This window comes from Pongo abelii, chromosome 12, assembly GCF_028885655.2.
Source record: "Pongo abelii isolate AG06213 chromosome 12, NHGRI_mPonAbe1-v2.0_pri, whole genome shotgun sequence".
NCBI lineage: Eukaryota > Metazoa > Chordata > Mammalia > Primates > Hominidae > Pongo > Pongo abelii.
Genome location: NC_071997.2, coordinates 38,924,500 through 38,945,281, shown reverse-complemented (window position 1 = coordinate 38,945,281; position 20,782 = coordinate 38,924,500). Strand labels below are relative to the sequence as shown.

Genomic DNA, 20,782 nt, shown 5'->3' with positions numbered 1-20,782 from the left:
TCACACCCAGTTTTCTCCACACATTCTTAGATTTGATTAACAAAAGTAGAAATTATGAATTACAAGTTATAAATCATTTTAAACTTGACACATACTGACAAATTATTTTACTAACAGGTTTTATCCATTTGTCTTTCTTCTTAATAACTAGCTTTTTGCTATTCTTGCCTGTTTATTCCTCTCAACAAACTTCATAATAATTCTGTCCATTTTACCAAAAGAATTCCACTTGGAATTCTGATTAATGGTACTGAAGCTATATATTAATATGGAAAGTTGAGGAAATTCATAAGAAAAAAATTAATGTTTCAGCTAAAAAATTTAACCCAGTAATCTGGAAGCTTCATTTATCTAAAATATAGCCTCTTCCCATATCAAGTAACTTGTTCCTGCATTGCCTCCTAATGGAGAAAGCAAACACTGTACTTACCATCCTGGCCAACATGGGGAAACCCTGTCTCTACTAAAAACACAAAAATTAGCTGGGCATGGTGGTACACGCCCGTAGTCCCAGCCACTAGGGAGGGCGAGGCAGGAGAATCCGGGAGGCAGAGGTTGCAGTGAGCCGAGATCATGCCACTACACTCCAGCCTGGGCAACAGAGTGAGACTGCGTCTCCAAAAAAAAAAAAAAAAAAAAAAAAAGAAACACTGTACTTATACAGTATTATTGAAATAATGCATGTCTAATTTAACGTCAAGTCAACTGAAAGGTTACTTATTAGCAACTACCCACAAATATACTTTACTAAACCAAACAAAAAGCCATATATACCAAATAAAATATACTGTGCATCATTATTTATTCATTTGACAAGTATTTACTGAGTAGCTACTATATGCAATGCACTGTCCCATGAGCATGAGATTTTTAAGTATCTCAAAAAGCGTAAGTAGCTTTTTGTAGAAAAGTGCTATATTCTTAGAAAGTAACATCTTATCAAAATTTATCTAAAACATCCAACTGCATATTTTGGCTTTCATCTCATTTGTTCAGCTAATCTCCAGTAATGCTTTATCCTGGAAAGCATGACAGTGCAAAACAAAACTTCATTTCTAAAAAGTTCCCAAGCCTTATATTCTTGGAGTTCCCATGCCTTATATCCTTGGAGTTCCCATCACCCTCCACATTCCAAAACCTATCGCCGTAACTTCCGTCATAGAAAGCATTCTAAATGAATGAGTAAATTATCAGAGATGTGGTTTTTGTCTGTTCTCACGGTCCCAAAATGACCCTCTGCCAGGGGGGCTGGTGGGGGGAGCAGGGAACAGACCTCTGAAATTTTGAGGAATTGCTGGAACTTCTTTTGTTTTTCATCAAACTCAATAGACAGTTCTGTATTAAAATTAAGCATCACATTCTACACTTCACCAATGTCCTCTGTCATCACGAATACCACTCCCAAAGGGAAAGCACCTGACAAGCACCGGAAAACTCAGGTCAAAAACAAAGTACATTTCATACAGTATATACCACATGCTCAGGGATAAAACATTCCATTACGAAGTATAAAGAAATTGCGTTAAACAGACATCTGCAGATGTTTCATGCTTTGTATAGATCTGGCAAATGCCCAAAAGACAAAAAAGTTCTCATTTCCTGATGTGGGTTAGCCAGCATTGAAAAAAAAAAAAAAAAAAACCCAAACATTGTTAAAATTGTTTCAGAAATTACCCTTACACCCACCTCAAAGTTATATCATTGTAATTCTCATCCATCTTATTAACCAGGTAACCTAGTGTCCTAGATACCTATCATTTTAAAATCTTTAACCACATTTTTTCATCATTATCCTCAGTCACGTAAATACATTCAATGACCTGAAATGGGCTAAGTGCGAACACAGCTTTCCAGATTTCATGGGGCTAGTCACAAAGCTCCTACTTTCTTGAACCCATTTTTAAAAAGAGAAACCAGTCTCTAGCCATGTTTACAAAGGTTTCATGCTATTGCAAAAATATCACTACCCACACTCCTAAAACAAAAGCTGCTCATTTGACGGATGAATTACTCCATCTCCAGATTCTAATTAAGACTACTATATATCCCCTAAAACATGCTTCAATATGACAAAGTCCGTATTGCATTTTAAATAAAGAAGTATTCTGACAGCAATCCAGTAAAACCCAAGGGAACCGATATATTCTAATGTAGGCAATGACCGTAAACTCTGGTATTTTGGGCACCATTTCCTCCACACACTCTATCAAGGAGAAAATTTGAAAGTGGAGAATGAATAATTGTTTTGTTCTGAAACTTCCCATTAGAATAACAGAAAGAAGCGTTCAACACAAGCCTGAGGAACCAGGCTAAATTTTAACCTATATTCCTATGCTTTAGCTTCTAGGACACTCAAAGAACAAATCTCAACTGGATAGAAGACATAAGTCAAACTGCCAACGGTCCCTCTTGGCTAATTATGGGCTTAGCACCTGTCATTTTTACCTGTCTCTTTCTGCATCTGTGTTGTGGGCCCAGCTACGAGAGAACTATCCCACCCAAGAGAGTGTCCAGCCTCTTGGAGCCAGCAGTTAGCAAACTGACCTATGCCGGAGACACTAAGCATTATGTTCTAAGGGTTTGAAGAGAAAGACACCCTCAACCTCATCAATTCCACCTCTGCCCTACACCATCCCTTGGTGATGAAGGGTACAGCAGGGCAATCCCTAAGGATGTCCTGCCTGACCATCCACCACCCAATCCACAACAGGATTTGGCCTATTTCCCAGCAACTTAAAAGTTTAACAACACTATCAGTAAGTGTGGAAGCACATCAGTTTTGTGTTGAAGTCAAAATCTAACTGTACCTTTGTAATCCAAAGAGCAAGGTAAAACCTTTATTCAAAATTTACATTAAACAACCTCAAACCACAACTCCGCCAATGAACTCCATCAACCCTTCTTCTTACCTTATAATGAAATCAGAACTCTTATCTATCAGCCATTTCATTTTTTCCATAACAAAGTTATAGACACAATTATAGTCAGGGAGACCATTACTGAAAAGCAAAACATTATACTTCAAACACAAGCATCATTAAGGAAACTTTATTCTCCATTATAAAACATGCACAGTATTGACACTCAAATGATTTACAGGTGCTTTATAGAAGTCTCCATAACCAACTTACTTTGCCCTTTAGAGATTATCTTCCTTCTTTCATTGAACATTTCAAAGTCTATATGATATTTAACATAAAACTATTTATACCGTTGTCTTTAAAAAAAAAAAAAAAGATCACTCAAATTAGACAGGCTTGCTAGAGAATGATCCGCTAGGCTCTGCTGGTTTAGCTATAAATGACCCAAACATTAATGATGGAATGCCAGTCAGCCAATGAACAGGGATCACAATATGAGTGGGAAGTTATCACCATTCCAGTGGACTTCCAAGAAGTGCAGATGCCATCCTAACCAGAGGGGCTCATAATACAAAAACAACATCCTCTTAAAGAGTAGGAGGGCGGCCCAGGCACTGTGGCTCACACCTGTAATCCCAGCATTCTGGGAGGCTGAGGCAGAAGGACCCCTTGAGCCCAGGAGTTCAAGGTTTACAGTGAGCTATGATCGATCCACTGCACACACTCCAGCCTTGAGGAGAGTAAGACTCTGTCTCCTAAAAAAAAAAAAAAAAAAAAAAGAAGGCGGCAGCCCGAGAGCAAGGGAAAACAATCACTAGTCCAAGTCACAAAGTGACACCTCAACTCTAATTTAGTACTCTGTAAACCTAAAGCATCCAAAAGTGAAGGACTATCTAGATACCACAGACAGTGTACTTTTGGAGCACAGATTCTATAACCAGTATTATACTAAAGTGATATACGCTAAGGCAATACACATATTATTGAGTAGGAGACTAGACAAGATTACATGCTAACAACATAAGAGTGATGTGTAATCTGTCAGATTGTATCATCAGATTACTAAATAGTTAAGGAGGGCTTCTCTTTTTAGAAGTATAGCAGCTAGGACCTGCAATATCTTCAATAACAATTAGAATATTTCCATCTTTCAAACACCCAAGGCATTAATAATAATCTAGATTGAAAGTCTGCAAAGTGGGGTCCAGAGGCCAAACCAGCCTGTCCCTGTTTTTGTACAGCCTGTGAGGTAAAATAGTTCTGTCATTTTCCCATTTATTTTGAAAGAGGTGCATCTGAATCAGATATGGGTAAGACTCAAGGCACCATTCATCCTGAGGCAAGTTCTCCTCCAGCTATGAGCCCTTAAGATCAAACAAGTTACCTATTTCCAAAAGACACAGCAGTCCTCAATAATTTTTAAGAGAGTAAAGTGGTCCCAAGACCAAGAACTGAGAACTGCTTTTTTAGATCCAACTACCAATTTACAGAATATATTAATATAATAGAGGATGCGCTGGCGTGGTGACTCAGGCCTGTGATCCCTGCACTTTGGGAAGCCGAGGCGGGTGGATCACCTGAGGTCAGGAGTTCAAGACAAGCCAGGCCAACATGGTGAAACCCCGTCTCTACTAAAAATACAAAAAATTAGCCAGGTGAGGTGGCGGATGCCTGTAATCCCAGCTACTTGGGAAGCTGAAGCAGGAGAATCGCTTGAACCCAGGAGGCGGAGGTTGCAGTGAGCCGACATCAAGCCACTGCACTCCTGCCTCGGCAACAAAACTACATATATATATATATATATGTGAGGATGTTAAACCATATACCTTGAGGATATAAGCTGGTAAATCCAGATGGCAGGAAATTCCTCAAGATAACCACGCAATTTCTTCAACAACAGCAACAACAAAATCACAAGAGAAAAGAAAAAGATGGAAGGTGTATTTATATGTTAAAAGAGACTAAAAGACTTAGCAACCTATCAAATTTGTGAACCTTATTCAGATCTCAGTTTAGAAAAACCACAAAATAAAATCGATGTTTGGGATAAATAGAAATTTAAACACTTACTCTGTATTTGATGATATCAAGGAATTACTACTCATCTTTTTCAGGTGTGATGCTGAGGTTATGTTTAAACAGTTTTTTGAAGAGTCCTTATCTTTTAAGGATACATATTAAAATCTCTATAATATGACACAGGGGAGAGAAGAGTGAAAAAAGATTGGCCTTCAGTCAAAGATTTACCATCAGTCAATAATTATTGAGGCTGCCCCGGTGTGGTGGCTCACACCTGTAATCCTAGCACTTTGGGAGGCCAAAGTGGGTGGATCACCTGAGGTTAAGAGTTTGAGACCAGCCTGGCCCACATGGTGAAAACCCGTCTCTACTAAAAATACAAAAATTAGCCAGGCGTGGTGGTAGGCACCTGTAATCCCAGCTACTTGGGAGTCTGAGGCAGGAGAATCGCTTGAACCCAAGAGGCGGAGGCTGCAATGAGCCAAGAGCGCCACTGCACTCCAGCCTGGGCAACGGAGCAAAAACGTCGCCTCAAAAATAAATAAATAAAATAATAATAACAATTGTTGAAGCTTAGCAGAAGCACACGGAGACACATTATTCTCTGTACTTTTGTATATGTTTGAAATCCTCCATAATAGAAAATTAAAAAGCACAGATTTCATGACATTCCTCCCTCAAGAAGTATGGGATGAGGCTGAGCAATCAGCATTTTTAGCATGAACCCCATGCCATGAGAAGTCTGCAGCCCATGTTTTCAGAGCACTGTTCTCCCTGATTCTTGAATTTTCCCTACAACATTCCAAATAAGCCAGGCCTCTGGTTGAACCCTACAATGACCAATACATCTCTACCTGCTAAGAATCCAATAACATTTGACTGGTCCTAATGTCTTCAATAAGTAACAACTAATCTATAATAACTAGTAACAAATTACCACTTCCTCCCTTAAATTTCTTTTTTCTCTTTTGAGAGAGACAGGGAAAGAGAGAAGAGAGAAAAGAGAGAGAGAGAGAAAGACAGAGAAAGAAAGGGTCTTGCTGTGTTGCCCAGGCTGGAGTGCAGTGGCAAGACTCAACCCCCCAGGCTCAAGTGATCCTCCCACCTCAGCCTCCTGAGTAGCTGGGACTGCTCCTGGACCAAACTGAGGGTCGGGCTGCTATTTCTCATGGCCCAATAACGAGATGCAGATGAACTGGGGAGGAAGAGAGTTTTTATTTCTGCAACCAGTTACAGGGAGAAGGCCTGGAAATTATCATCAGACCAACTCAAAATTGCAGTTTTCCAGAGCTTATATACCTTCTAAGCTATATGTCTACGTGTAAGTGTGCATTCACCTGAAGACATAAGTCATTAACTTCTTTTAATCTATAACTAAGGTGTGAGTGCTGGAGACCTTCTTCTGGATCCTCAGTAAATTTACTTCATCTAAATGGGTCCAGATGCTGAGGTGATTACCCTTATCTTGTCTCCTACTAAATCACAGAGGTTTGGGGAGTTTCTTCTGACCCACAGTAAAATTTGTTTAATCCTAAAAGGGTCCTGTTAAGAATTCTTTTGTTATTTTGTCATGCTTTAAGGCCCAGGAAAGGCCTAAGCAAAACTCTTGGTAGGTTTCTGTTACAGTCCAGCCTTTGATAAGGGCACTGGCTTTTTTAGCTTTTACTATTTCACTTAACCACTCAGTCAGTACTGAAAGTTGTTATGGAGGCCTGCATTAGTGAGACCTAGCCTGCCACAGGACTATGGGCACGTGCCACCATGCCCAGCTAATTTTAAAATTTTTTGTAGAGATGGGGTACCACTATGTTGCCCAGGCTCATCTTGAACTCCTGGGCTCAAGCGATCCTCTCGCCTCAGCCTCCCAAAGTGCTGAGATTATAGGCGTGAGCCACCATGCCCAGCCAAATTTCTAAAAGACTTTTTAAAATAGTCTCTTATGGGACTTGTACACACAAAGCTACAATATTAAACAATGTGTCCTTCACTCTATTACAGCTGTATACCCCCATGCCCTATAGCACAGTACAGTGTATATAATGGACACAAACTGTATTGAAAGATGTGTTCCAAAATTTGTAAGTATCACTTTCACATATGCAAGCACAGCCAAGAGTTCAAATAAAAATAATGAAGTTTGTGTGTTGCACACAAATACAGACACACTAAATTTGGGTAAAGAACTGAATCTTACCCAATGCATTCTCCAGGAGGTCAAGAAAAGAAAGCCTAATAGGTGTTGAAGCAGCCAAGGAAGTCATCTTCAAGACAGAGGAGTTTAAGCTGGGACTTGAGTGTAAGACTTGGGAACTCCTACCCGCTTAAAAAAGGAAAGGCTACTCCTAGCAGAGTAACAAAAATCAAGTTCAGAAAGAAGGACTGTGGTATGGTTGGCAATAAGATGATGTAAGCGTAAGGGTAGTAGGGAGTAAAACTGGATAGGTTGTCTGGACATGCCAAGAAAAAGCCTTGAGACTTGGAAAAACAATTAGCAAGCTGTGACCTCTTCTTGACCAGTGACATGAAGTGAGGAGACACAGGGCTCTACACGGCACTTTGGTAAGAACCCCAGCTGTCACTAATTGTATGACTTGGTGAGTTCTTAACCTCTTGAGCTTGGTTGCCTTATCTGTAAAATAGATATAAAGATCCTACTTCATGGTGTGGCTGTGATGGTAAGATTATATAAAATAATATCCTTAAGGTATTTGTGTGGAAGTAGGTAATTAAGAAAAGGTGGTTATGACTAAGAGAGTTTCCAAAAGAATGGCCTAGGAGGAAACTAAACTAAACAAGGATGCCTAAATATCATCTGAATTTCTCCTAAATGTTTCATGATGTTGGGTCTCTGCCAGCAGTCTGTAATACACCGTAGAGTCAAGCTAAACCAAAGAAAATGATCCTGTCTTACTCAAAGTTTTGTGAATTTATTCAAACAATGTCAAAGACACTAAGCAGAGCTAGCCCTGAACTTTTCGATTCACTAACAAATAAAAGGAGAAATAAAGCCTACTGTCCAGTTTGTTTTTCTTTGGATATTTAACAAATTTGATTAAGACATTCCTTTACTTCCAGAGATTACACTTTGGCAGAAAAGATTAGACATATATACAAAAAACTGTAAAACAAAACAGAAATTGGTAATTACCAAAAAAGAATTCAAAATGCTTTGGGAGAACAGAGAAAGCTCTGAATCCCTAATTCCCTACTACACGGCAGGGGCTAAATTAATGCTCCAGGAATTCGTTATTTTATGAGAGAAGTGGCAATTTTGTCCCAGCTGCCAAGAAAACACCAAAGATGATGATTTTCCAGGCCCAGAGAAGGGCATGAACAGCACGGAGGCAGGAAATCATCATTTTCAGAAAAAGACAGTGGGTTAGAGAGACAAAGTCTAAGGAAATAGTGTGTGACAAGGCTATGAAGACAGGTTGGCCCAGATCACAAACAGCCTTAAATTCCAGGCGCTGGAGTTTGGACCTACTTGACAGGCAATAAGCAGCTTCTCAATATTTTGAAAATACGTGACCAAAGTAGTTCTTTAGAAAAATCTGAAACCAACATGGATGACAGATCAGTCAGGTGCACCTGCACTGTACCTGCACAGAAAAACAAACCCTGTTGAATCTACTGCACTGAGAAGGAGAAACAGCCAGCTGTGGCAAAAGCTGCAACTGCCTACCCAATGTCCATTCTCCCTCCCTTCCTCACTGTATTAACAAGGCAGATTTTCTAAGGGACAGTAATGTGCCCAGCTTTAAAAGTAAGCAAACAAAAACAAAACAACAACTATATTTACCAATGAGAAATAAACATATCTGTTTAAGTAGTTGGTAACATTTGTCACTCAGCTGATGCACTGGTAAGGAAGCCCGTCAATAGGAAGGGATCTCTCTGGGGAAGAAAAAGTTGCAAGCACCAGCACATGTGGCTAGGAATACCAGGTCTTCAACAACACTTTTGAAGTGTTCTTCAAAAGGAATCACTTGAAAGAGACTGACATCCAGGACACCTGTAATAGAACAATTCTGGGCCAACATCCATAATTCATTCAGACATTTCCAAATGTACTATGTTAATGGGCTCAGCTATAAGTCTTGGTCCTCAAGGTATTTACTATATACTGTAGACAAAAAGATAAAATATATACATACAACAAACTGTAACAATGCAATGTGAATAAAGTAACAGAGCAAACCAGCGTAATATAGCAGAGGAGACCCCACAATACAACTACATCTTGGGCTGTATTCCTAACCCTGCTGTTAACTCACTTTTCGGCCTTGAATAAACTATTTTACCTTCTAGGCAAATCCTGTCCTGTAAAATAAAGAAGCAGTTTATTTAAATAAAGGGCTAATGCAGGGGACCCACTAAAGTGCATTAGTTCAGTAGGTTCCAACTTTTTCACATATAAACCCACTTTTTAAATGTTAAATAAATTTTCTTAGATCTTCATATCACCATGATTGTCTTTTTAGCACATGTTAACAGATAAAGCATGCACTATATAAATACTACCACGAATTCCACAAACCCTTTAAAAGAATCTGTACTTTATCAGCCAGGCGCGGTGGCTCAAGTCTGTAATCCCAGCACTTTGGGAGGCCGAGGCGGGTGGATCACAAGGTCAGGAGGTCGAGACCATCCTGGCTGACACGGTGAAACTCCGTCTCTACTAAAAATACAAAAAATTAGCCGGGCGTTGTGGCAGGCGTCTGTAGTCCCAGCTACTCGGGAAGCTGAGGCAGGAGAATGGCATGAACCTGGGAGGTGGAGCTTGCAGCGAGCCGATATGGCGCCACTGCACTCCAGTCTGGGCAACAGAGCAAGACTCCGTCTCAAAAAAAAAAAAGAATCTGTACTTTATCAACATTTACATGAAAATTAGAAACGTTCACAAAACATTATTTGTTCCACTTCAAACACTTAATATGTGCATGGATTTTTTTTTTTTCCAGCCAGTTGGAGTAAGTTTACAGTCCACAGGGCACTGGCTCCGCATTCTCTCAAGTCTTTCCCAGCCTTAATACCGTCATCTTATGTTCATTTGAAAGATTTTCAGAACCAGGGTGAAAATGAAATCAGTAAGAAAGGAGTGAAAAAAGAAAATGATGGATTCCAGAGAAAATTCGAAGGTAAGAACTCAGCAAGAAGGTGGCTATAGGGAGGGAAGGACAGGAAGAAACAAAAGATGCCATTAGCAGCAGTATAAGTCCGGGGGAAAAGAACCAGGATGATGGGAAACGATGACTTCATTGAGCATCTACTATGTTCCTGGCATGGTGTTAAATGGTTTAAAAATGAAAACATACACATGATTTTAAAAACCAAAACAGTACAAAAAGCTATACAACAATAAATTTCCCTCTCATCCTGGATTCTCAGGTGCCTAGACTCCCTCTCTAGAAGCAACAATCACTAAAAATTTCATCTGTATCCTTTCAGAAATATTTGCATTTGCCTTCATATTTAGTTATCACAACAACCTCTGAGATAGGTGGGATTACTTTATAAATTAAGAATCTGAGGCTTAAAGATGCTGACAGGGCCAAAGTCAAACAGCCATGAAGGGACAGAACTAGGACTAGAACATGGACCCAACCACTCATGTACATACTAACTCTACACTCAGAAAGCTATGAAAACTCTGGTAGCTGGGTGCAGTGGCTCACGCCTGTAATCCCAGAACTCTGAGAGGCCGAGGAGGGTGGATCGCTTGAGGCCAGGAATACAAGACTAGGCTGGGCAACATGGGGAAACCCTGTCACTACAAAAAATACAAAATATTAGCCAGGCATAGTGGCATGCACCTGTTGTCCCAGCTACTCCGGAGGCTAAGGTGAAAGGATCACCTGACCCCAGGAGGTTGAGGCTGCAGTGAGCCATGATTGCACCACTTTACTCCAGCCTGGGTGACAGAGTGAGACCTTGTCTCAAAAACAAAATAAAACAAAACAAAAAACACTCTGGCAGAGATGTTCAAAGTATTTGTGATAATTAAAAAATAGAACCCAAATAACCACTAGTCAAGGACTGGATGTATAAATCGTATCACATGTACACTGTGAAATACTATGCAGCCATTAAAACTAAGGTTAAAAAACATAAGGTAAACCCAGATACACCACTCTAAGACAGCTTGTTGAAGTAAAAAAGCAATTGCAAGAAATGGGGAGTTGGTATTTACTGGACACAGAGTTTCAGTCTAGAAAGATGAAAAAGTTCTCAGAAGGAGGGGTAGTGATGGTTGCACAGCAACGTGAATGTACATAATGCCACAGAACCGTACACTTAAAAATGGTTAAAATAGTAAATTTTGTTTTGCATATTTTCCCGTAACTTTTTTAATACTAAAAAAAGCAATTGCAGAATAGTATGACTATGATTCCATTTTTGTAGAAAGGGAAAGTATGTGTAAACATTATTTGTAAATGCATGTTGTCTGTTATCTTGCTTTACCTTGCTTGCTACTCAGACATCCTGAAAGCCCTGGACTCCTGGTGTGCTGATGCTGAGTCCCGTGCCTCCCACTGCCAAGCACATACTCCCAGCAGCTGAACTACTGCCTTCACCTTTCTTCCTACCTCTCACAGAATGCACTCTTCAGCACTTGCTTTATCTTCAGCTGCCCCGCCCCACTCTTAAATGTCACTGAAGACTCATCAAGCTCCAAAACGTGCTCCAACGTGAAAAAAGATGCAGGAAAGTGACTCCCTTACTCATCCCTCCAGTAAGCTCCAGGGTGGAAACGTGTGATATGATCAAATAAAAGAGATGAGATTATATCAGAAAGAGGGAAAAGAAAACCTCTGTTGCTGAAGAATGCACAGTATATGGCAACAGGTAGTGCAGCTCCTGCTTCTCAAGTGTCTTAAAATTAAAGTTTTTGGAAGACAATGTGGCAACAGTCCAGCATATAATGTAGATGACATCCCTGTGGGTGGAAAACCACAGCTTAAAGTGTAGTTACGAGAACTATAAAACTAACAAAATGGTTTGAGATGTTTTTCCTTCTATTTAAGTGCTAAACCTAGGTAAGAACATGACCTATACTGAGGTTTATTTATTTAAATGATTATCCAAAGAGCAAACACGTTATTGAAAATAGAGGCTTTCAGAGTAAAGCTCCGCTCTCCTGTTACTGATCTGCTGCAGCTATGGAAGTTTCTCTGACCCAGTGGAGGAGCTCCAAGGTCCCCCTCTCTAGGAGGAAAGGAAAGCCTACTTGTTGTACTCACATTTAGCAAAGGAAAGAACTGCCCAGAAGACAGGTCAAGGGGCTACAGCAAAGGGAAAAGGGTGGGAATGATCAAATAAAATCAAGACAGCACAATCCTGATGGACAGTTTTCTCTAAGCCTGCAAAAAACGGAACCACCAGAACTGAAATGATCTTTTATACCACCGAACTTTCCTTAGCTTTCTTAAAAATCAACAGTTCGATTTTCTCACCATACAAACCGGCACAGAACACTGAAAAGTGTGAATACACTTAGGCCCATGGCATTTTCCCTCTTCATAATGGCACTGGCCATTTTCTTATCAGGGAAAATCCTGAAAGGCAGAAGGTTGCTTCTTCCATAGTGGTCCAAGTCTTAGTTATTACGTCCTACTAAAACTACCCAAAACTACAAGGCACACACTACCACAAGCATTCAAGAGCAATTTTAAGAGAAACCTTGCATGTGTTTCTTTATAAATATCCCCAATACCTGCATATCCCTCATCGTTTAGGATTATGTCTTTAACAGTGGTTCCTAAAGTATGGCCTTGCACCCCTGAGGGTCTCCAAGACTTTTCTAAGGGGTCTGAGAGATCAAAACTATTTTCATCATACTAAGATATTCCTAAGTCACTGTAGCATTGTGCACTGTGTTGACACACAGATAGTGCAAAAACAACAGTCGGTACAACTGCTGGCCGCTTAGCACTAAAGAGGGCCATGGCAGTGTCCCTGAATTCTTTACTTCTATGTACTCACAGGAAAATAATGTCAATTTCACTTTTTAAGTGCAATGGTACAGTCATGCTGGAAAAAAACTGTCAGTTTCTCAAAAAACCAAACATACAATTTCTGTACAACCTGACAATTGCACACTCTTGGACATTTATCCCAGAAAAGGAAAACTTACATTCACATAAAACTTAGGCCGAGCACAGTGGCTCTAAAATTCCAGCACTTTGGGAGGCTGAGGTGGGTGGATTGCTGGAACCCAGGAGTTTGGGACCCCTAGACTAGCCTGGACAACATGGCGAAACCCTGTCTCTACCAAAAAAATACAAAAATTATCCAGGCATGGTGGCGTGTGCCTGTAGTCCCAGCTACTTGGGGGACTGAGGTGGGAGGATTGCTTCAGCCTGGGAGGTCGAGGGTGCAGTAAGTCATGATCATGCTACTGCTCTCCACTCCAGTCTGGGTGACAGAGCAAGACACTGTCTCAAAAACAACAACAAACACCTATTTGTTCGTAGTAGCTTTCTTAATAGCCCAAAACTAACAGCCTGAATGTCCTTCAACATCTGAACAGTTAAACTGCTGTACATCCATACCGTGGAGCACTACTGAGCAACAAAAAGGAACAAACTACGACATGCACAGCAAATAGTGCATGATTCCACTTACATGAGATATGAGGTACCAGCGGTAGTCAAAGTTATAGACAGAAATTAGAATGATGGCTGCCAGGGACTGGCGGGCGGAGGGGAATGGAGAGTTATTGTTAATAGGTACAGAGTTTCAGTTTTGTAAGATAAAGATTTCTGGACATGTATGATGGTTATGGATGCACAATAATTTGAATGAACTTATTACTCTCCCTCCAAAAAGTAAATCACTAATGATTAATTCAGGATGGGAAGGGGATAAGATGGGGAGAGACACTGGACCAGAGAGGTTTGAAGGTCTTAAAAGGAAACTATTATCTCCTTTATTACACTACATATCCGATATTCTTAATATCTCACAAATACTTTAAATTTTATATCAACTTACTAGTCAATACTTTTTTTTTAAGGAAAAAAGTCCATGATGAAGGAGTACAAATTATTGTTATCAAATCTTGAGCTTTGACTCTTTTTTGTTACTTGTGACGAAATGGCAGGTGTGCACTTCTGTAATAGAGCGATGAGCCGAATTAACTTACTTGTATCATGAAATACCATTTTTACGGGAAAGAACAACTGACAAACTAGGGTTATTTAAACCTGTATTGCCAGACATTTCCTTGAAACTGAACAAAGTGAGTCCGTCACTTTGAGGAAAACAACTGACAATATTTTGTTTCCAATGATAAAAAGCAAGCTTTCAACCGAAAATTAGAATTCTGGAAAATTTGTAAACACCATCTTCTATCTGACGGCTTTTAACATAAAGACTTTCCTGATGAAATCAATAGTGATGGTAACGAATGTTATTCGGCGCTATTAATGAAATGCGTCAGCTTGGGATCTGCCAAACTCAGTGAGCCAATATTTTCCAAACGACAAATATACGGTGTTACAATGGGTAACAGCTGCATTCAAACTGCAAGACAGACCAAGGAATTTCAACGTAACTGTGTGCAAAGGCCACTGACAGGAGCTTCAGCTGCATTCAAACTGCAAGACAGACCAAGGAATTTTAACGAAACTGTGTGAAAAGTCTGCTGACAGTAGCTTCAGATTCCACGTCCAAACCAGCCTTTGAGAAACTTCCACTTACGTAGTTTTGGTGTAGTAATAAAGAATACCCATAATTATCTGAAACAGCTATTAAGACAGTATTCGCTTTTCCAACTACACATCTGTGTAAGATCAAATTTTCTTCATATGAAAACATACCGCAACAGACTGAACTGCAAAGCAGATGGGAGAACGCAGTTGTCTCTACTAAGACAACTCAAGAGATTCACAAACTGTAAAGGGCGCCAGTCGTCCCACCAACTATTGTTTTAGCAAAACCCTATGTTGCATAAAAATGTGGTATGTACTTTAACATACCACGGATTTATTCAATGAGTTAATAGTAACTCCAGTGTCTCGGTTTTCCTTTCTAGTACAGTCTACGGAGATAGCTACCCTTCCAGGTCCTCTAGTCCCAAGAGGGGTCCTGAGACCAAGACGTCCGCGACCCGCTGATCCCTACTGCTAGAAGATAAATGATTAGCTCGGCAAATACTGATTTGTCTTAAGGAACTCTAGGAGCAGCGGGGCGGCGTCAGCGCCTGTGCCACCGCGGACACCCGGGAGTGAACAGCAGCCGTCTCCTCCGCGGGCCCGCACGCAGCCACGCCGCCACCCGAGCGCTGGGGGTCCGGGCTCCGGGCCGCCCGGGGGAGGCCGCGGGGAAAGCCCGGCCGCCCGCCCGCGCCAGGCCCGGCCCGGCCCGAAGGCCCGCCGGGAGCTGCAGGGCGGACGTGGCGGGCGCCGCGCGGCGCGGCCCTTACCTGTGGGTCATCCCAGCCGCCACGCCCAGCATCTCTCCGCTTTCGGCCGCCGCCGTCTCTCAGCCCCTCGTCTCCCGGCGCCGCTCCAGCCGCGTCCTAGTCCCTCGCCGCCGCGGCCGGCTACTGGCGGGCCCGGAGCAGGAAGGAGAGAAGGGTCAGGGGCGGGCCGCGCGGGGGCGGGCCGCGCGAGGGCGCGGGAGGCGGGGGAAAGCGAGGCGGGGGAAAGCGAGGCGGGTCGCGCGGGAAGGCGGGGGAGGGGCGGGAGCGGCTGGGCGGGGACTGGCGGGGCGGGCACGGGAGGGTGGGGACTGGAGAGGTAGGCGCGGAGGGGCGGGGCGTTGCGGGGCGGGGCGCGCATCAGACCCCGCCCCAACCCGTGGCTCGGGCCCGCCCCTATCTGAACACCACAGGCTAGTCTGGGAGGCTGGCGCAAAGGCAGTGGGGTGGCGAGGGTAGGGGCTCCTCAGGAGCCCACGGAGTGCGGCGGCGGCTCGGGGGCCAAGTTCCCTACAACAAGGATGGCGGTGACGGGCCCAGGGAGCGGGGCCGGCTCTCCTTGCCTCGAGGCTCCTCTGATTCCACTCGCGTGGCTGCGCGGCCCTGGCAGCGGCCTTCGTCCCGGGGGTGGGAGCTCCACAGGGTTCCGCCCCGTCCTGGCGACGACGCCTGAGGGGACTCTGTGCTAAGGCTCTGTCGGGCAGGCCGGGCTTCCGGGAGGACCTGGTCTGGATGGGCCACCGCTGGGTGCCTGAGCTCTGCACGGAGCCTGCAGGCTTTGTTTAACTTGTGAGTTAAGAAAAGTTAACCTTTCTTGGAGAGTTTCCAGTCTTGCCTCTGCATCCTGTTCTTCCTTGCTAGCTCTCATTGTCTTCACCCATTCCATCTATCAAAACCTGAAATTTCGAGGCCGGCGCAGTGGCTCACGCCTGTAATCCCAGCACTTTGGGAGGCTGAAGCAGGCGGATCACCTGAGGTCAGGAGTTCGAGACCAGCCTGACCAACATGGAGAAACCCTCTCTCTACTAAAAATACAAAATTAGCCGGGCGTGGTGGTGGCACATGCCTGTAATCCCAGCTACTCGGGAGGCTGAGGCAGGAGAATCGCTTGAACTTGGGAGGCGGAGGTTGCGGTGAGCTGGAAGATCGCGCCACTGCACTCCAGCCTAGGTAACAGTAGCGAAACTCCGTCCCCCCCCCAAAAAAAAAGTGAAATCTCCAAAGGATCTAATAGATAAGACAGGTTATTCATCCTGAGCATAAGTGATCTCTCTCAGGGTACCTGATTCTGTAACTATACCTACTCTCTAGTAATAGAATGAAAACTTTGGTCTCCTGCCAGTCGAGGCATGTGGGAGGAAAACACTGAATCTATTTGATGTCCTCACATGAAAGTAAATTCCAAACAAAGCAAATAGTTAAATGTTCAAAAAAAAAAAAAAGAGATTATGAAAATACCAGAAGAAAACAAGGGAAAAAACAAAACTAAGGTTGGAGTGGTGAGAGACTTTTCAAAGAGCATATAAACCATAAAATTAAAAATTGATAAATGTAGGCCAGGCACGGTGACTCACGTGTGTAATCCCAGCACTTTGAGAGGCTGAGGCAGGTGGATCACCTGAGATCAGGAGTTTGAGACCAGCCTGACCAACATGGTGAAACTCCATCTCTACTAAAAATACAAAAATTTCACTGGGTGTGGTGGCGGGTTCCTGTAATCCCAGCTACTTGGGAGGCTGAGGCAGGAGAACTACTTGAACCCGGGAGGCGGAGCTTGGCAGTGAGCTGAGATCGTGCCACTGCACTTCAGCCTGGGCGACAGAGTGAGACTCCGTCTCAAAAAAAAAAAAAAAAATTGAAAACGGATGAATGTACAAGGAGAGTCATTGCAGTTTTGTTTTTAAGAACTGAGAAAGTTTATTTATCCAGGACATTGTTTAAGTAAATTACGGTTTCTACCAGGAATACCCTGCAGCTGTTAAATAAGAATAGCCAATAAGTATATGAAAAAATGCTCAACATCACTAATCATTAGAGAAATGCAAATCAAAACCATGGTGAGATGTACCTCCTACCCTTTCAGATGGCTACTATCAAAAAACCAGAAAATAATGTTAGCAAGGATGTGGAGAAATTGGAACCCTTGTGCACTGTTGGAGGGAATGTAAAATGGTGCAGCTCCTGTGGAAAGCAGTAAGGCAGTTCTTTAAAAAATTCAAGATACAGTTGCCATATGCTCTAGCAATTCCACTTCTGGATCTATATCCCAAAGAAGTGAAAGCAAGGTCTTGAAGAGATATTTGCATGTGCACATTCATAGTAGCATTATTCACAATAGCTGAAAGTTGGAAACCACCCAAATGTCCAGAAATGGATAAATGGATAAATAAAATGTGGTACATTCATACAATGGAATATTTATCTATTCACCCTTAAAAAGGAAGGAAATTCTGGCTGGGCGTGGTGGCTCATGCCTGTAACACCAGCACTTTGGGAGGCCAAGGCAGGCAGATCAACTGAGGTCAGGAGTTTGAGACCAGCCTGGCCAACATGGTGAAACCCTATCTCTACTGAAAATACAAAAATTAACTGGGCATGGTGGCGGGCACCTGTAGTCCCAGCTACTCTGGAGGCTGAGGCAGGAGAATCAATTGAACCCAGGAGGTGGAGGTTGCAGTGAGCTGAGATCGTGCCATTGCAGTCCAGTCTGGGCAACAAGAGCAAGATGCCATCTCAAAAAAAAAAAAAAAAAAAAAAAAGGGAAGGAAATTCTGACTTATGCTGCAAAATGGATCAACCTTGAGAACGTTGCACTAAGTGAAAGAAGCAGATATAAAAAGGACAAATACTGGGCCAGGCACAGTGGCTCACACCTGTAATCCCAGCACTTTGGGAGGCCGAGGCGGGCAGATCACGAGGTCAGGAGATCGAGACCATCCTGGCTAACACGGTGAAACCCTGTCTCTACTAAAAATACAAAAAAATTAGCCGGGTGTGGTGGTGGGTGCCTGTAGTCCCAGCTACTCGGGAGGCTGAGGCAGGAGAATGGTGTGAACCCGGGAGGCAGAGCTTGCAGGGAGCCGAGATCGCGCCACTGCACTCTAGCCTGGGCGACAGAGTGAGACTCCATCTCAAAAAAAAAAAAAGCTAACTTGAAAAGAAAATTGAAGTCCCTATAATCCTACTTCCTAGATAGAATCAGTGATCTTGCACTTTTAGTGTTATTTTCTGTCTATCATAGTTATATGTATCCCAATGTAATACATATATTACTTAACATGAAAAATTTTAAGCACATAGAAATTTAAAGGAAATATGCTCATCTATGAATATTATAAAAGCCACCATCTAGATTTAGCAATTAATATTTTGCAGTGTTTAATTTTTTTTCACTGTAGTTTGAAGTAAATTACTTTAAACTCTTCACCCGTAAATACTTTAGAATGCGTCTTTTTTTAAAGAAGGAATTCTTTCACAATATAATCACACAATTTTCACACCTAACACAAGTAACAGTGCTTTCTAAATGTTGTCTAATAACCAGACTATATTCACCTTTCCCTTTTTGACCCCCAAAAATGTCTTTGAGAGCTGGTTTGTTTAAATAGGGTTCTAATTAAGGAGCATAGTTTGCAATTCATTGTTTGTCTCTAAGCTTTTTAAAAATCAAGTGTAGTACCTGGCCCCCTCCTTTTTTTTTCCCTTGACTTTGAACTTATTGGAGAGACCTAGCCAGTTGACTTATAGAAGTTAGGTCAATGTTCTCACTTTCTGTATTTATCTGATTGTTTCCTCATGGTGTCCTTTAACTGTATTCTCTTTTATTTCCAGTAAAGCAGAATTTTAGGCTTGAATATAATTACATTAAACATATTGGACAACAACTCTTCACCTTTGATGCCATTTTCTTTCTTTCTTTTTTTTTGAGACGGAGTTTCACTCTTGTCACCCAGGCTGGAGTGCAGTGGCACGATCTCGGCTCACTGCAACCTCCGCCTCCTGGGTTCAAGTGATTCTCCTGCCTCAGCCTCCCACGTAGCTGGGATTGCAGGTGCTCGCCACCACGCCCAGAACATCTTTGTATTTTTAATAGAGATGGGGTTTCACCATATTGGTCAGGCTGGTCTCGAACTCCTGACCTTAGGTGATCCAACAACCTCTGCCTCCCAAAGTGCGGGGATTACAGGCATGAGCCACCATGCCCAGCCTGATGCCATTTTCTGCACATAATATCTAGTGTACCCACTATTAGAGATTCTAAGATTATAGGGTTAACTATCCATTTATCTTCTTGCCACTGGAAAGTATGCTATGGGTTGAAATACTGAGATCTTCGACATCTTTCCCTTAATGGTTTTAGCATGCGGTAATGATTCTTTCTTGCATTAGTTACTTAATTAGAAGTTGCAAAATGGTGATTAAATTATCTTCTTTTTTCTACATTTATTAACTGTCATTCTTACCTCTAAAGAACTTTCCCTCATCCACTGGGGTTATTTTGTATCTAAAACTTAGTTCCACTGCAGAGAAAGAATACATTATTCTTTATTTACCTTTAATTACCAAGTTTTAGAATAAGAAATTGAATAATAGCCACCCCCATCAGTGATGAATAAGATGGTTTGTTTTCATCTTTATTGAGTATGATTATGGACTTAAGAATTTTTGTGCTTTAAATGTCTTCTAGTCAATTGTGGTTCATTACTCTTATTGATGCTCAAACTGTCAAAATGTTCCAGATTTGGCCAAGGGGAGTCCTTTCTGCTGGCTCCTGGGACCTTTTCATATGACTCCATTAGTCTTTTAAATGACTCTTTTCTTTTTTTGGAGCTTTAATATAACTTCATTAGTCCTGGTTCACTTTGTACATTCCTTACCCCAGACCTGAAATAAGCATCTCTCAAGCCTCCTGATTTCTTTTACTATGGAATTATATTTACACATTTATGATTGTTATGTCTTCTTGTTGAATTGATCCTTTAATAATTATGTAATATCCTTCTTTATTCATGGTAATCATCTTTGTTTGAAGTCTACTTTGATATTAATATAGACACTCTAATTTCCTTTTTCTTTTGCTTATTTTTTTAGATACAGGGTCTCATTCTGTTGCCCAGGCTGGAGTGCAGTGGTGTGATCATAGCTTGCTGTAACCTTAAACTACCGAGCTCAAGTGATCCTCCCACCTCAGCCTCCCAAGTAGCTAGGGTACATTATACCACGCATGCCACCATGCTGGGCTATTTAATTTTTTTTTTTCATTTGTAGAGAAGGGATCTCATTCTGTTGCCCAGGCTGGTCTGGAACTCCTAGCCTCAAGAAATCTTCCTGCCTTGGCCTCCCAAAGTGCTAGAATTACAGGTGTAAGCCGCCACACGCAGCCTAATTTCCTTTGATTAGTATTTGCATTTTTCCATTCTTTTAATTTTATTTTTCTATATACATATTTTTGAGATGAAGTCTCACTCTGTCACCCAGG

General features: G+C 42.0%; 1 protein-coding gene across 2 annotated transcripts in view; it reads right to left on the bottom strand.

Annotated features, from left to right (window-relative positions):
* LIMS1 (LIM zinc finger domain containing 1) overlaps positions 1 to 15,886 on the bottom strand; it is a 150,597-nt gene extending 134,711 nt beyond the window's left edge. The window contains exon 1 of one of the 2 annotated variants that reach the window (XM_054547881.2): positions 15,307 to 15,886. In XM_054547881.2, the coding sequence (XP_054403856.1) occupies positions 15,307 to 15,338 (32 nt within the window). In that variant the 5' untranslated portion in view covers positions 15,339 to 15,886. The remainder of the gene's footprint in view (positions 1 to 15,306) is intronic. The other variant, XM_054547879.2, reaches the window with a different exon arrangement.
* Between the last annotated feature and the right edge of the window lie 4,896 nt (positions 15,887 to 20,782).